Source organism: Microcebus murinus, chromosome 30, assembly GCF_040939455.1.
Source record: "Microcebus murinus isolate Inina chromosome 30, M.murinus_Inina_mat1.0, whole genome shotgun sequence".
Lineage (NCBI taxonomy): Eukaryota > Metazoa > Chordata > Mammalia > Primates > Cheirogaleidae > Microcebus > Microcebus murinus.
In genome coordinates, this window is record NC_134133.1 from 863084 (window position 1) to 879692 (window position 16609).

The window sequence follows — 16609 nt, forward strand, 5'->3', positions numbered from 1 at the left end:
GCGTCAGCCTCGCTCACAGCAACCTCCAACTCCTGGGCTCAAGCGATCCTCCTGCCTCAGCCTCCCCAGTAGCTGGGACTACAGGCATACACCACCATGCCTGGCTAATTTTTTCTATATATATTAGTTGGCCAATTAATTTCTTTCTATTTATAGTAGAGATGGGGGTCTCGCTCTTGCTCAGGCTGGTTTCGAACTCCTGACCTTGAGCAATCCGCCCGCCTCGGCCTCCCAGAGAGCTGGGATTACAGGCGTGAGCCACCGCGCCCGGCAAAAGTTATACTCTATCTGATAGAAGAAAAGACGTCGGATTGTGTGTTGGTGGAAACACTCTTCCTCATTCATAACAGAAAAAAAAAAAATCCAAGCCTGTAAACTTCTCGATGTGCTTGCCAAGTCTATTGGTAGATAAATCTAATCACCCAAAAGATGTCAACAAATAAACTTTACTCTGCTTGAAAATCTTCATCCTATAAAATAAGCCATCTTTCTCCTTTTACCAAAAGAAAGGTTCTGCATGAAACTCTTCGCGTGCACCCCAGTTATGTTATAGCGTTATTCGTTATACTGGATGCACAAGCTCAAAATTGATATTAGTCATACCACGCCGAGATCTTTATTACCAGAAATACGTGATATAAAGTTTTTCCAGCATAAATGTTCAGATTCAAGAGGCAGATGGCAGCTACTGAATCCCCCAGGCTGGAGCAAGTTCTATTTAAACACAGTCGGATTGTTCACACGTTTGTGTAAGGGACTTGGATAAATCCAAATTGAATTTTGACGACACTTATACAAATATTTGCACTGTCTTATTGGCTGGTTGTCTGATTCTGATGTGGTCTTTTTTTTTTTTTTCCCCCTCTGTTGCTTTCTCTAGATCTTTCCAAGAAGGGAGGCTATTGCATGAATTGACCAGTGGGAGATGAATTATCAGACGTGGCTCTTGCATTGACTTAGAGGCGGGGGTTACGGAATAGGAAAAACTACGAGCATCACATCTTAATAGTTAGGAAAAGTGTCTCTATGTGTGAGACCCTTATGAAGGAGAATAGCTTTCTTTTTTTCTCATTGGATTTTTCAAGTAGGGTCTGTGCTTTTAAAAGAGTAACCCGGGGAACACCAACCTCACAGTATAAAATCCACATGTTCATAGAACACGGGGCAGTGTTAATACTTGCAGCATTTTCAAGACAGAATTGGTTCACCTCACTTTAGGAATGTTAGGAAGTTTCAGGTAAAGAAAAAAAAAAAAACCACCTAGATTTCTGATTCTTTTGAAAAAGTGAAAATATAGCAATGCAGTGATTACATCCTCCCATAAAAATAATTTCTTGTAATTTCCTGTTACACAAGGCATGTGCTCCCCATTAGCCAAGTGATCACCCAACATGCCTGGATTTTGGAGCCTTTTTACACAAACTCCCTTGTTTTATTTTTTTTCTGGAAGATAGTATATTAATACCTCTGACAATTCTCTCAGGAAAGATTTCCGCTTTATTCTGTATACAAAATTTTCCCAAATACATTTGATTATAGAAGTTTTTTCCTATTTTTTTCTGGAAGATATTTGTTCTATTTTTTGTTCTATTTTTTCCGGAAGATATGCCATGCCTTCTGGTATATTAATACCTCTGACAATTCTCTCAGGAAAGATTTCTGCTTTTTTCTGTGTACAAACTTGTCCCAAATACATTTGATTATAGAAGTTTTTTTTTTTTTTTCCTCCACATTTCGGGACGGTCTGTTCTAGATAATTCTTCGAGTTTATGATTTTAGTTTTTGTTCCAAAGTTCACAGATGGGAGGCGATGTCTACTGTATTATTTGGTATATGGATCTGGACCATAAGTTAAAAAAAAAAAAAAATTTCTGATTTACTGGTGTGAATTTTATGCTACCTTCTGGCAGATAGCTGTGGAAGTTTTTGGGAAACCACGATTTCGCAGCCAGGATTCTATCTCTAGGTGCTCTTATAGGCCTTTGAGATGCAGAATCAATTTACCCGGTCAGAGTATTTACACGTTCACTCAGACTTCAGGTTATCTTAGTAGATAACCTGGATTTGGTCTGAGCTTTAAATTAAAAAGCCCAGACTACAGGCCCCAACGTGCCACTGGTGTCATAAGAGGCCCTCCCAGTATGCATTCCAGAGAATCGGTTTTGCAGGGAAAACAGATACACTCTCGTGGTAGCTAAGTGGCTAGAATGTAAAGTGGGATTTATGCTAGCTCTAAGAGAACTAAAATGTGAGTGGATATTTTCTTCTTATAAAGCATTAGCTGAGTTAACTTTCAAAAGGGAAGATGCTGAATAGTTTCCTTTTGGGAGGGCTAGCCCCATAGCATGCCATGAGCACCATGGAAGCCCAGTGATCGGATCTGACGTTTCACCTTGCTTATTGAGGGCCCTGGAGTTATTAGTCATGAGTCTCTGGTCTTCAAATTATTGGGGTTGGACGTCATAGCCACGATGGAAGCAAAGAGCTCGTGGCAGCAGCTCTGGTTGACTGTGAGTGCCCGGGGCAGGGTGTTCCCTGCATTTGGTCAAAGGCAACTTAGCAACAATAAACGGCAAATAAAGAGGACAAGTAGGTTTAGAAAGAAGTCATTTACCGCTTTAATAGGGCTGTCCCACGTTTGGTCACATAGATCATTCTGAAACCTAATTGCTTTCCGTAGGCTTCCTCTCTCACTCACCAGGGGATGTCGGAATCCTCTTGCAAAAAGCAAACCAAACATGGAAAGAGGCGCCGTGACAAGAGTGTGGCTACCTAGCAGGGTGCTTAATGCTGTGCCAGACTTTGGATCGAATTGGAGGACATTTCTGCAGCTCTGGGGCAGCCACACCAAGCCTTAAGACGCTATATTTACAGGATTATTAATACGGGGACCCACACCCTAACACAACTCTGCCAGAGTCTCAATAGCACGGCGGAGCAGCAACCTCGAGAATCCTCGTGTTCGTGGACGTGGAAAAGCTAGTAGCTCTAAAAATATTTTCCTGGAAGAGGTTAGAACGGTTATTACATATCAGTCGGATATAAAGCATGGTTATGGAAGTCAAGCTTGCATGCTACTATTATTGCACGGGGCAGAAAGCAATGAAAACAGGACGCTGTGCTTCCTAGGCTCGTCTGGCAGAGACAAAGGGAGCTCTTGACTCAGTACTGTCACGATGCCTCCCTCCTATTCCAGGAGTCCACCTGTAGCTGTGGCCTTCCACCCGGCGGCGACTTGAATTCTCAAAAAGGGCTCGGATCTTCCTCGCCGAGAGAAAAAGAAATGACAAACAGAACAAAGCAAAACAGACCCAACACCCAAAACTCAAAGGGGCACATCAGCCATCTCAAACTGTGGTACTGTCCGTTTCTTGAAGAGAATATATAATATTTCAAAATATTATATATATATATATACACATATATTTCAAATGGTACAAAGTAACTCTAGATTCAGATTAGAAGATAGTTGAGCGTTCTTCATGATCCCAAAAAATTTCACTGAGAAAACCCCCCCCCTTTTTTTTTTTTTTTTTTTGAAAACCCACTTCCCCTGGTGTTGCCCCAAAACTCTTGAGTCTTCTCACGACGGGATATTTCGATACACGCAGTAAACTGCACTGGGATTATCTGGTAACCAAAGTGCAAATAAGAAATCCATTTGGCTTGTCAACGTGTAAGATGTCTTGGATTCTCAAAGTGTGTGTTTTCCGCAGGGTGGGTTTTCCTTCACTACCACAAATGCTTTTGCTGTTAGGCTCTCGGGTGAATCTGAAACCAAAGAAAGAAAGAAAGAAGAAGACATTTCAGGGAGAACAAGCAGCACAAAAAGAAATGTGATCACGCAGAGAGCAAGGACGTCTTGGATTCTCAGGATTTTCATTTATTTCTTTATTTTTATTTCAGCGTATTATAGGGGTGCAAATTTTAAGGTTTCAAATAATGCCCTGGCACCCCTCCCCCTACAAGTCTGAGCTTCAAGCGTGACCATCCCCTAGACGGTGCACATCTCACTCATCATGTGTGTCTATACCCGCCCTCCTTCCCCCTCGAGTCCTACCTGCCCATTCAGGATTTTGAACCCAATAAAAATCTTAAAGTTTAGAGCAATAGTTTGTGCAAATGCTGATCAAAGTATATCGACGGGCAACCATATTTTCATCAATTCCTTCAGTGAATTCTTGTCACGACGGGGAAGAGAGACTCTTGGAGCAATGGGGGTACACTCTTGAGGTCTACAGGGGACTGGCTTCCATGGGTTGCATAGGGCCCTGTCTTGGAAAGGGCCACCCACATGCTTGGTTTAATGCATCATCTTGAAGTGGTTAACAATTTTAGAACAAGGGCCCTGCGTTCTCGTTTTACACTAGGGCTTGCAAATTCTGTAAATTTGCAGTCCTCTGACGAGATTTGACCCGACTAGGTCATTCATTCCATGGCCTTCTCAGGCTGGTGTTGTAAGACGCAGAGGGCTGGCACGAGGTGAGGTCATTGTCAAGGTCAGACCACATCTGTGTAGGAACACAGGAGACCTTGGCAAGGTGAGGAACTGTTCCGCCCAATGACACCGTGTTTCAGGACAATCCAGTATATACTCTTATACCTGTGGACATATTTTAATCCATTTGAATAGGGTACCAAAGAATCAGGTATTTTTTTTTTTAAAAAAATGCATGTGCAGAGAATCGCCAAGAACACAAATAACAATTCTAATAAAGTGGAAACTTCTAGAGTTTGAGGAAATGAGGTACCTTTCTTTTTTTTTTTTTTGCTTTTTTTTTTTTTTTTTTTTGAGACAGAGTCTCACTTTGTTGCCCAGGCTAGAGTGAGTGCCATGGTGTCAGCCTGGCTCACAGCAACCTCAATCTCCGGGGCTCAGCGATCCTCCTGCCTCAGCCTCCCGAGTAGCTGGGACTACAGGCATGCGCCACCATGCCCGGCTAATTTTTTGTATATATATATTTTAGTTGGTCAATTAATTTCTTTCTATTTTTGGTAGAGACGGGGTCTCGCTCAGGCTGGTTTCGAACTCCTGACCTTGAGCAATCTGCCCGCCTCAGCCTCCCAAAGTGCTAGGATTACAGGCGTGAGCCACCACGCCCGGCCCTACCTTTCTTTATTGCCTCTTAATTGTTTTTAGTTTTAGAAATCGCGCGTTCTGAGCCCATTTAAAGTTTTCAGAGTTAGGCAGGACCAATGACAAAAGTCTGCATTCGAACGTCGGTTGGGCCAGGGGTAGGATGCATGAGAAGTCTTCCCACCTATATTTTCTTACCCTCATCTTTAAAAATAATAGAGTCTTCTTCCAAACCCTGGTTTCCCACACTCCAGTGACCCTTATCACCTTTTGTTTACACTGTCTTCTCTTTTCACAAAAAGACGAGACAAAGTGACATTCACGAAACTAAATTTCAACTGTCTTTCTTTTACCTCTCTTCCCTCCTCCCTACCTTAAGCCCTGTCCTTTACAGAAGACCAAGAGTTCTGTCATGTCCAACATCACATATACCCCCAAAACCTTAATGCATGGCATGTAGATCGTGGAGGCTTAAATATATTTATTGGCTAAAGAAATGATTACGTTCACTTGGACCCAGGGGGAATTGTGATAGTGTAAATTGGTTTGTTTGTTTATTCTTTCTTCCTGCAATCTCTAAATCTCTCGATATTTTTCCATGGCTTTCAATGTCTCTTCCTTATTTTCCAAGTCTTTATCCTTCTGAACAGTTATTATTTCTTTAGAGATCCCTCTCTCTCCCTCTCGTTCTCATTCTGTCTTTAAAAAGTACGTCATGCAAACTGGACTGCACCTCGATTATGCTGAAGCTAGTACTTTTCCCTCTCAGCAATACGCAGACACCGAGGGTTCTTGGAATGGGCGGAGGTGTGCAAAACCAGACTTTGTCATTGTCATTAGGAGGAGGGACCCTGGAGAGAGCGGACAACCGGCCGTGGTGGACACACGTTGGGCCAGTCACACAAAACGCAGGTTTGACAGGAGGGCTACTGTGGCTAGTTATGCAATCTGAGGTTCTGCAAACTCTCCCTTTTAGGGGTGACACTTTGACTTTCCATTTTGCACTAACGGACGCTCTTCTCACTAGTTTGAGTGACAATCACACTCAATGGAATGGAGCAAGATCCAGAGTTGCTTGATACTTCCCGGGGTATCACACCAGGTTATGCTCTGCTTACTTTTAACCTGTTAATTTTTCTTTTCAAGTGACTTTGGTTTTCTCCTCTTTTCATCCTCTTTTTCTCTTTCCTGTCCTCAAACAATTGACGTCCTTCCGGTTTTTAGCCGGAAGTAGTACGGCAGGGTCAAATAGCTTATGCCCTCCAAGGTGGAGCTCTGCCTTTCCAAATTAAGCCATTGTTCCCGAACACAAAAGGTATCGATGTGATCCGGAACGCCTGGGATGGAGCCTCTGCAACGTTCAGACGAATGCACTGGATATATTAGCTTAATGGAAAGAAATTAATTAATAGGTGTCTACAACCACGGGGAAAGATCTCTCTGGTCAATAACGAGAGTGGTTAGTCTTGCTGTTAACTACCAACTCACGAAACGGTTCAAGGAAGGATTAAGCAGAGACAGGGTTCAAATTTAGCCATGAACATCACCCCGATGCGTTAAGTTTAATCCCAGGAGGGTGTTTCCTGCCACCTTGACTCTGCTCGGGGTTGGGTCTTGGGAAATCTCCCAAGGTAGCTATTTCCTTTCTATAGTGTGACATCTGGGAGTCCGCCAGTCTCCTCCCAAGATTCACCCCTCCAAATCTCCTGGAAGGAAAGGGTTCACCTAATCCCACCTGTCTTCTCTCCTCCGTTCTGTGGGCTGTATTGCCACGCAGACCCCATGTCCCCAAGGTTTTCCTTCAGACTGTGGCCTGTTGGCCGGGCTAGCCCCTGCTCTGGGGTGTCGGGCAGTCTGGATGAAACACTGAATTTCTACTCTTTGTCCCCCTTAAAAAAACGAACACCATAAAATTTGAAATTAGGTCGCTCTCTGAAGCATCATCTGTTTATCTACATTTCAAAGACTTCTGAGGATTTTGTCTCAGGATTATTAGTTTAGGAGTAACCCACGGAGAAGGAAGGTTTGGAAAAATCTTTTAAAAGGGAAGGAGAATGAAGTCCCAGGACCCTTTCCTGATATTATCTGTATACTGGAGTTACTTTTAAAATAATAGCATGATGGGAGTGCTCAGATTGCCATCAACAATCTGGGTGTGTTTCTTCAGCTTTTTTTCTTTCTTTTTTTTTTTTTTGAGAGTGCTCTTTTTGAATCAATCTTACCAAAAAAAAAAAAAAAAAAAAGAGCATAAAAGACGTGGCTCTTTTTATTTTTCTTACCTCTGATAAGAGCAATGAAAACACGTGACTCATAATAATCAGAGTGCGTCAGTACACTGAACTATTCTGAAAGTAAAATGACCAGAGCCCATGTTTGAAGTGTGCAGGAATAGTTGTGCTCTGATAGGGAAAAATAACATGGGGCACACAAGAAAAATTTAATATAAATTTAATATTTTCAGAGCATACGGACTAAGGGCTGGCGTTTGCACGCCATTTGCAAAGAATGCATAGTGCCTACGTGTTTAGACTTAACGGGCGCCTTTCTGTGTTTAAAAAGTGCTTATTTCATTGGGAATTTCCTGGGAAGGTGGGGGGAGAAAAAAATATATGTGGGCAGCAGTGTTTGAGTCGTTGGCAGGTTTAAAAAGTATAGCTTCTTCCCCAAAGTGTCCTCTTTTTTTATTCTCAAAAGACAGACTTGAGAGTTCTCAGTGGACTGATAAGCAGTTCGCAAGACTAGAGCAATCTCCTAATTCCTCTCCCGAAATAGACGTGGTAGGTGAGGGATTCCGGGTCTCCCAGGGATGAAAGTGGGCGCCATGGCCCCCATCTTGGTCTTGCCACACCCCAATCTCCCCAGGGACTGGGGGAGGAGGGAACGCCCCGTGAATCTGCCAGTCAACTTAATGCACCAGCTGCAAAAGAATGCAGAGGACTGTCTGATCTCACTCACGGGCCAAGCAGCACAGGTACCAGAGAGCCTGGAACTTGACCGAGAATGACCTGCATGACCTCAGCTCCCAACTGTCCAATCAAAGTTCCATGGTGACTTCTGAGCCACAAGGGAAGTCCCAGTCTGGCACTACGCAACAAGACGCAGACCATAACCAACCCTTCTCTTTGCCCTTCCTTCTGCTTGTTCTGCTGTGGCAATGGGCCTGGTTGTCATCTGCTCTGCATCTTGCTGTATCTTGCTCTTGCCCTACAATCCCACCTTTTTTTCTCCTCAATAAACCTCATTTTTACGCCTGCCTGACTTTGGCACGTCTGGTCATTCTTCGGCCAAGAGCACGCCAAGAACACGCCAAGAACCGACATTTTCAGACTAAAACCTGACAGATTTTAGTGACAGATACCTACTCTGCTCTCAGACCGACTGCAGCTGTGATTTGTAACCTGTCCTTGTACCTTCCACTGTCTGGGTGGGACTCACCCCACCCGGGGCGGGAGCAAACGGCCTACACCAGCCCTGTTACTGTGATCAGATTCTGCACGATACTCTTGGCATGCCGGAGAATGTCTAAGGTGCATTTACAACATGCCTCTGATGCTTTCAAAATGTACTCCACAGAGGCCAAATAAAAGAAAGTTACATAGGACATGAAAAAGTAGCATTAATAATTTCTGGGTGTTTTTTTTTTTTGTTTGTTTGAGTTTCTATTCTAGCTTCCAAAGAGTCCCCTCGTCGGTGCTCTTTGGAATTTCACATATTTAAATCCTGACATGAATCGTTTTTCTTGACTGAGTTGCAGGTCTGGAAACACCATAAGACAAAGGCTTTTTACCTTTGATAAAGGGTCATCGGGTATCATTTGGAATAGAGAATGAGATTTGGTGGAATAGATACCAGCAATGTGTTTAAAACAGAGGTGACTGGGTTCCAATCCTACCGGCCATGATTCAGAAGAACTTGAACTAAACTTGTTAGGGGATTTTCAAATTATTTGATAAAATCATTTTCAGGTGAAACGTAACCAGAGGGAAACATGATAATGTCCACTCCTTCATCAGCTAATTAAAATGGTATCTGTGGGTAAGTAGCATGCACCACACTCATTTCTGAATACTCTCTTCTGCAGGTGTTTGACTGAAATAAAATGCAACAACCCACACCAAGCTACTCAGGCAAATGCAGGTGCACGAGGTGGGCCAGGGACCCCTCCCGGCCCCAGGCCAGGGAGGCACGGCCATTCCCTGCTTAGAGGGGTCAACGCAGGCAACTAAGTCTGACCCACAAAATGAAATGTCTCCGCTTATTTTATCTGAGTGTTTTATATAGTGTTACAAAGCATTTATTTTTGTTTTCTGCATCACAAAGCTTCAAGACCCAGCACCATTTATTGCAAAGATGATATGGAGGAGAACAGACAAATCAAGATCCGTGATACGGGGGGCTGGAATCAGAGATGCATATTTAAATTTGAGGCACCCTTTTGGCAGAATAAAATTTCGGCATACCAGGATTTGTCACTGGTAGAGCTTGCTTTAAAAAAATCCTCAGTAAATGACAACACACATACAAACACACACACACACACACACAGAGGTTGATATTCAAGTGACACACATACATGTGACCATACTGGTTGGCAAAGTACTGACATGCTTTTGTATTAGTGGGTAAACAGTTACTCTTTCTCTTTTTTTTTTTTTTTTTGAGACCTGTCCCCCTAGGCTCGAGTGCTGCGGCATCAGCCTCACTCACAGCAACCTCAAACTCCTGGGCTCAAGCGATCCTCCTGCCTCAGCCTCCCGAGTAGCTGGGACTACAGGCATGCGCCACCATGCCCAGCTCATTTTTTCTATATATTTTTAGTTGTCCAATTAATTTCTTTCTATTTTTAGTAGAGACAAGGGGTCTCGCTCTTGCTCAGGCTGGTCTCGAACTCCTGACCCTGGGAGATCCTCCCACCTCGGCCTCCCAGAGTGCTGGGATGACAGGCGTGAGCCACAGCTACTCTCTTAAGCATCTTCAGCAATTTCCTACACCTTTCTCCTTTAGAAATCCCAGACTACCCAGGCCCTGTAGGGATAAGATCTTGCTAGGTGGGCCTTTCCAGTCTGCTTTAGCATCAGGGCACCCACTCTGGTACGCCGGACCACCCCACCTTAAAGGTAGTTACAGACTTTGAAGCGCTCCCCATATTCAACCAGAGAGAAACCAGGGACTGAGTCATTCCCTTCACTAAAACCTTTTCAGTTCTCTAAAATGAATCGTCAAAGAATTCCCTTAAAGAACCCTTAGAAAAACGTCTGTCCATCAATGCAAACCTTCTCAGCAAACCGTCTGGGTGCATCGGGGAAGGCCCTTTATTTGCTCATCATTCTGAGCACCATAGACCCCGCAAGAACTATCCGAATAGCCACCCCACACGACTCTTTCCTCTGGCTACAGCGACCCCGTTTTATTGATGACTCACTCGGTCACAGGGAGTGTGGGGAACGTCAAGTTCAATCTCTGACTTCTTATTCACCGGGCGGACACTGATCTGCATGGCTAAGAGTGTTTCCTGTCTCCTGCTCAAACCTTCTCTGGATGCTGTTTGTGCAAAGCAAAGGCACACGGTACGGTTTATAGCATGCACGGGGACACGGAGTCAGTGGACTTACTCTTGTGGTCTTAATTTTGTTGCCTGTGGAGCACATCCACCCTGAGTTGTCCGGAAGAGTCTTACATTCTTCTCCTTCCAGACAAGGTTCCATCTCACACCACCACTTCCCGATAACTATGGAGGCTACAAAAAACAAAAACAAAAACAAAAACAAAACAGGGAACAATTACGTGTGCAATTCACCCCAACAACCTTAGCACCCATGCCGGGTACCCCCTGCACATTGTCCTGTTCCTTGAAGCCCACCAAGTCCTCTTCAATCTTCCATGGCTAGCTACGAAATCCCTATTAAGAAAAATGAGGTTTTAATGTCTGCGTCTCATAATGCAAATATAATTATGGTGTCTGGTCTCATCAAGCAGCGTCTTGTCCGAAGTCTCCTTGTCTGATGAAAACATGTGGACTGGGAAGACTTAGGAAGGAGACCAATATCTCACCCACAAGAGACTTCCCTTCCTTGACATATTTTGAGGTGGGGGGGGGCTGTTCAGAGGGGCCTGTGGACAAAAACAGCCCCGCAAAAACCTTCACAGGGCAAAGGGGACGTTTTCTTTTGGTCCCCACACTTAACATTTCGGGTCCGGAGGAAATTTTTGTGCTGTTAGTTTTTGTAGCTCATAGACCTTGTGCTATTTCTTTTCAGCGAAGGAGACAAAAAATACCTAAAACACTTTTCGGAATGACTGAAGCATTCTTTATAGGAATGCCAATTGATCCACCCAGCATTAAGGTTTATCCCCTACCGAGCCCAGGGCCTTTCTTCAAAGGCCTACCCAAAAACCAAAACAACAAACAAAAAAACGAATCGACTGTAAGTACACAAGAAAAGTTGCAAAATAAAAATCAAGATTACTAATACATGGAAATGTCTCTTTACAGTTGAAAGTTTAGTTGACGTGGGCTGTGGTTTCCTTTTATTTTAATAATATGTTTGATATGATTTGGGTAAAAATGTCACCAGTTGGGCGTCTGAGAAAACAGCCCCTAATTTTCAGGGTGAGATCAAGGACAATGATACTAGGAAGCTGGCAATGAATTTAGTGTATGTATTTATAGCACACTTTTTTTTTTTAAATTTCAGCATATTATGGGGGTACAAATGTTTAGGTTTCCTATATTGCCCTTGCCCCCCTACCCCCTTGAGTCAGAGCTTCAAGCATGTCCATCCCCCAGATGGTGCACATTGCACTCATTATGTGTGTATATGCCCATCCCCTCCTCCCCTCTTCCACCCCCAACACCCAATAAATGTTATTCCAATGTGTCCACTTAGGTGTTGATCAGTTAATACCAATTTGCTGGTGAGTTCATGTGGTGCTTGTTTTTCCATTCTTGGGATACTTCACTTAGCAGAATGGGTTCCAGCTCTATCCAGGAAAATACAAGAGGTGCTGGATCACCGTTGTTTCTTATAGCTGAATAGTACTCCATGGTATACACACACCACATTTTATTAATCCACTCGTGTATTGATGGGCACTTGGGTTGTTTCCACAACTTTGCGACTGAAGCACACGTTTTTGATCATAAGATTTTATAACATCAGTGATTACATTCACTTGATACATATGAAGAAACTCCACATCTCCCCTAATGCCTTGGTTGAAAAATTATTTTTGCATAAGCATCGGTCCTTTCTGTGCATCCTCGGGGTGTTGGTTCTTCACAGATCCACCGGGGCTGTTCCCATTCAGAGTCTTCAAATCACCAGCCAGTGTTGGTTTGACGATAATTTCTGGTTGGCTGTTTTCGCGCTAGACAAGAACTATCCTTCTTGAGATTCTCGCCACTCAATCCCACACGTCTCAAAGGGGAGTCTCCAACGTGACGTTTAAGTCTCACGGCCACAAAGAAGCCAAATGACATCTGTGGACGTCATGGAGGATTACAGTTACCATGGAATGGAATAAACTCTGCAGGGAGGCAGGATCACGTTGAAATTCTGTGTCCTTCCAGCACCTCCTTGGTTAAGTATCTTCCTAGGAATTTCATTTTCTTTGCAGCTATTGTGAACAGTGTTGTATTCTTGATTTGACTCTCAGCTTGACTGTTACTAGAATATAGAAAATGCTACAAATTTGTGCACATTGATTTTGCAGCTGAGATTTTACTGGATTTATCTATCAGTTCTAGGAATATTTTGGAGGAGTCTTTAGGGTTTTCTAAATATGATACTTACACAGTCAACAAACAGGGACAGTTAGACATCCTCTTTCTCTAGTTGGATGCCCTTTCTTTATTTCTCTTGCCTGCACGCTCTCACTAGGACTTCCAGTATTGTGTGTCACCATACAAGTGGTGACAATGTCTTGTCCCAGTGCCCTGGGGGAGGGTTTTCGAATTTTCCCCGTTCAGTAAGATGTTGGCTGTGGTTTTGCCATACATAGCTTTGGTTATCGTGAGGTATGTTCCTTCTATGCCTAGTTTGTTGAGGGTTTTTATCATGAAGCAGTGTTGGATTTCATTGAATGCTTTTTCTGTATCTACTGAGATGATCCTATGGTCTTTGTGTTTACATCAGTTTACGTGGTGAGTCACATTTGTTGATTAGCGTGTATACTGAACCATCCTTGCATTCCTGGGATGAAACCCACTTGATTGTGGAGGATGACCCTTTTTTGATACGCTGTTGAATTTGGTTTGCTAGTAATTTGGTGAGGCGGGATTTTCGCATCTATGTTCATAAGAAGTATTTTTCCAGTAGTTTTTACTTTTATCGTTGTGTCCTTTCCTGGCTTTGGTATCAAGGTGATACTGGCTTAGTAGAATGAGTGAGGGAGGGCTACCCCCTTCTCAGTGTTACACCACAGTTTTGGTAGAACGGGTGCCAGTTCTTTGTAGGTCTGGTAGAATTTGGCTGTGATCCATCTGGACCAGGGCTTTTTTGTTGTTGGATTTTTTTTTGGACATAAGAGTCTCACTCTGTTGCCCCGGCTAGAGTGCCATGGTGTCAGCCTCGCTCACAGCAACCTCAAACTCCTGGGCTGAAGCAATCCTCCTGCCTCAGCCTCACAAGTAGCTGGGACTACAGGCATGCGCTACCATGACTGGCTAATTTTTTCTACATATTTTTAGTTGTCCAATTAATTTCTTTCTTTCTTTTTTAGTAGAGATGGGGTCTTGCTCTTGCTCAGGCTGGTTTTGAACTCCTGACCTTGAGTGATCCTCCTGCCTCGGCCTCCCAGAGTGCTGGGATTACAGGCGTGAGCCACTGCTCCTGGCCTTAGTGTTGGATTTTTTTACTACTTATTTCAATTGTGCTACTTGTTAATGGTCTGTTCAGGATTTCTGTTCCTTCCTGAATCAGGCTTGGGAGGTTGTGTGTTTCTAAGAATTTATCCATTTCCTTAAGGATTTCTAGTTTGTATGTGTAGAGGTTTTTATAGTATTCACAGATAATATTTTGTATTTCTGTGGTATCATTGGTAATGCCTCTTTTTTTCATCTCTGCTTGAGCTTATTTGAGTCCTCTCTCTTCTGTTTCTGATTAATCTAGCTAGTGGTCTATCGATTTAGTTTATCTTTTCAAAGAGCCACTTTTTTGTTTTATTGATTCTTTGTATTGTTTTTTTACTTCCATTTCATTTAGCTCTGCTCTGAGCTTTGTTATTTCTTTCCTTCTGCCAGCTGTGGGTTTGGTTTGTTCTTCTTTTTCTAGTTCCTTGAGGTGTGACATTAACTTGTTAATTTGTCATCTTTCTGCCTTTTTTAATTTAAACATTCAAGGCTCTGCATTTTTCCCTTAGCACTGCTTTTGCTGCTTTTCCCATAGATTCTGGAAGCTTGTGTCACCTTTGTTGTTTGATTTGAAATTTTTTGATTTCTATCTTGATTTTGTCAATAACCTAAGGATTGTTCAGCAGCGGGTTGTTTAATTTCCATGTATTTGTGGAGTTCTGAGAATTACTCTTGGAATTGATTCCAGTTTCATGAAACTGTGGTCTGAAAATACAAATTGTATGATTTTGATTTTTCTAAATTTGCTGAGACTTGTTTTGTGACCTAACATATGATCTATCTTGGAAAATGTCCCATGTGCTGATGAGAATGTATATTCTGAAGTTTTGGGGTAGAATGCTCTTTAAATGTCTGTTAGGTCCATTTTCTTCTAGAGTCCCATTTATGTCCAGTGTTTCTTTGTTAATGTTCTTCCTTGATGAAATAAATGTCTACTTCTGTCAGTGGAATGTCGAAGTCCTCATCTGTTAGGAAGTTGCTGTTTATTTCTTTGCTTACATCTAATAGAATTTGTTTTATGAATCTGGGGGAACTCCTGTGTTAGGTGCATATATATTGAGGTATCTTCTTGTTGAATTGATTCCTTTACCATTATATAAAGACCATCTTTTTTTTTTTTTTTTTTTACCATTGTTGATTTAAGGTCTATTTTGTCTTACATGAGAATAGCTACTCCTGCTCACTTTTGGTTTCCGTTTGCATGGAACATTTTTTTTTCACCCCTTAACCTTGCATCTGTGAAAAATCTTTGCAAGTTAAATGGGTTTCTTGGAGACAGCATATATTTGGGCTATGTTTCTTTTGTAAAATCCATTCAGCCAATCGACATCATTTAAGGGTGGCATTAAGACCATTTACACTCAATGTTGCTATTGATATGTGAGATACCGTTCTGATCATCATTTTGATTGTTACGTAGTTGCTTTCTTCTCTCCCTTGTGTTACTGTTTTACAAGACCTATGAATTTTAACTTTGGGGTGTCTTTATACTGGTGGGTATCCATTGTTATGTTCCATGTCTAGCACACTTTTAAGCATTTCTTGTAGGGCATGTCTAGTGGTGATACATTTCCTTAGTGTTTGCTTATCCAGGAAAGACTTTATTTCTCCTTCATTTATAAAACTTAGTTTTTGTAAGATACAAAATTCTTGCCTGGCAGTTATTCTGCTTAAGTCAAGACTAAAGATAGAACCCCATTCTTTTCTGGCTTTTACAGTTTCTGTTGAGAATTCTGATGTTAGTTTGATAAGTTTTCCTTTGTAAATTACTTAATGTTTTCACCTCACATCTCATAGGGTATCTTCCTTCACATGCACTTTGGCCAGTCTGATGACTATATGCCTTGGTGATGCCCCTTTTAGAATGAATCTCCCAGGTGTTCATTGGGCTCCTTGTCTATTGACAGATGTCTAAATCTCTAGCAAAACCAGGGAAGTTTTCCTCAATTATTCCCTCAAATTGATTTTCCAGGCCTTTTCCTTCTTCACCCTCTGGGATCCCTATGGTTCCTATATTTGGCTATTTTGCATAATCCCATATTTCTCATAGAAATGTTCCTCTTGTTCCTCTTACTTTTTTGTTCTTTAATTTTAACTGATTGGGTTTCAAAAGACTTGTCTTCAAGCTCTGAAATTCTTTATTCTGCATAGTCTAGTGTATTCTTAAAACTTTCCACTGTGTTTTATATTTTCCTAAATGAATTTTTCATTTCTAGAAGTTCTATTTGTTTTTCTTCAATATATCTTCTACCCCTTTAGTACATTTTTCATTCATTTCCTGAATTATTTTCCTGGTTTCTTTGAGTCTTTTTTCCATTTTCTCTTTGATCTCATTGAGCTTCCTTAAAATCCATATTTGGAATTCTTTACCTGTCATTTCAGTGTTTTCATTTTTGGTTGGGATCCATTGGTAGAGAGTGGGTGTGCTCCTTTGAGGGTGGTCATTTTACTCTGATTTTTTGTACTTCCAGTGTTCTTGTACTGATTCCTGGAGCAGCTGTCACTTCTTGTTTTTAAATTTTCTTTTATTTTGGTGGAATTCTTCCCCCCCTCACTCTTACTTAAGAGTGTGCCTGTAGCACATGTTGGGTAAAGACCTTTGGCTTTGCTTATGGGTACTTTATGGGGGGGTCTAGGTTCTGGATGGACACATTGGCTATAGATATCCTTAGTGCTGTGGT

General features: G+C 42.2%; 1 protein-coding gene across 1 annotated transcript in view; it reads right to left on the bottom strand.

Annotated features, from left to right (window-relative positions):
* Window positions 1–260: 260 nt before the first annotated feature.
* Window positions 261–16609, bottom strand: part of TAFA1 (TAFA chemokine like family member 1) — a 488138-nt gene continuing 471789 nt past the window's right edge. Inside the window, exons 4-5 of the mRNA XM_075998829.1 lie at window positions 10690–10814; window positions 261–3771 (exon numbers count right to left, since the gene is read on the bottom strand). Coding sequence (XP_075854944.1) covers window positions 3754–3771; window positions 10690–10814 — 143 coding nt within the window. The 3' untranslated portion in view covers window positions 261–3753. The remainder of the gene's footprint in view (window positions 3772–10689; window positions 10815–16609) is intronic.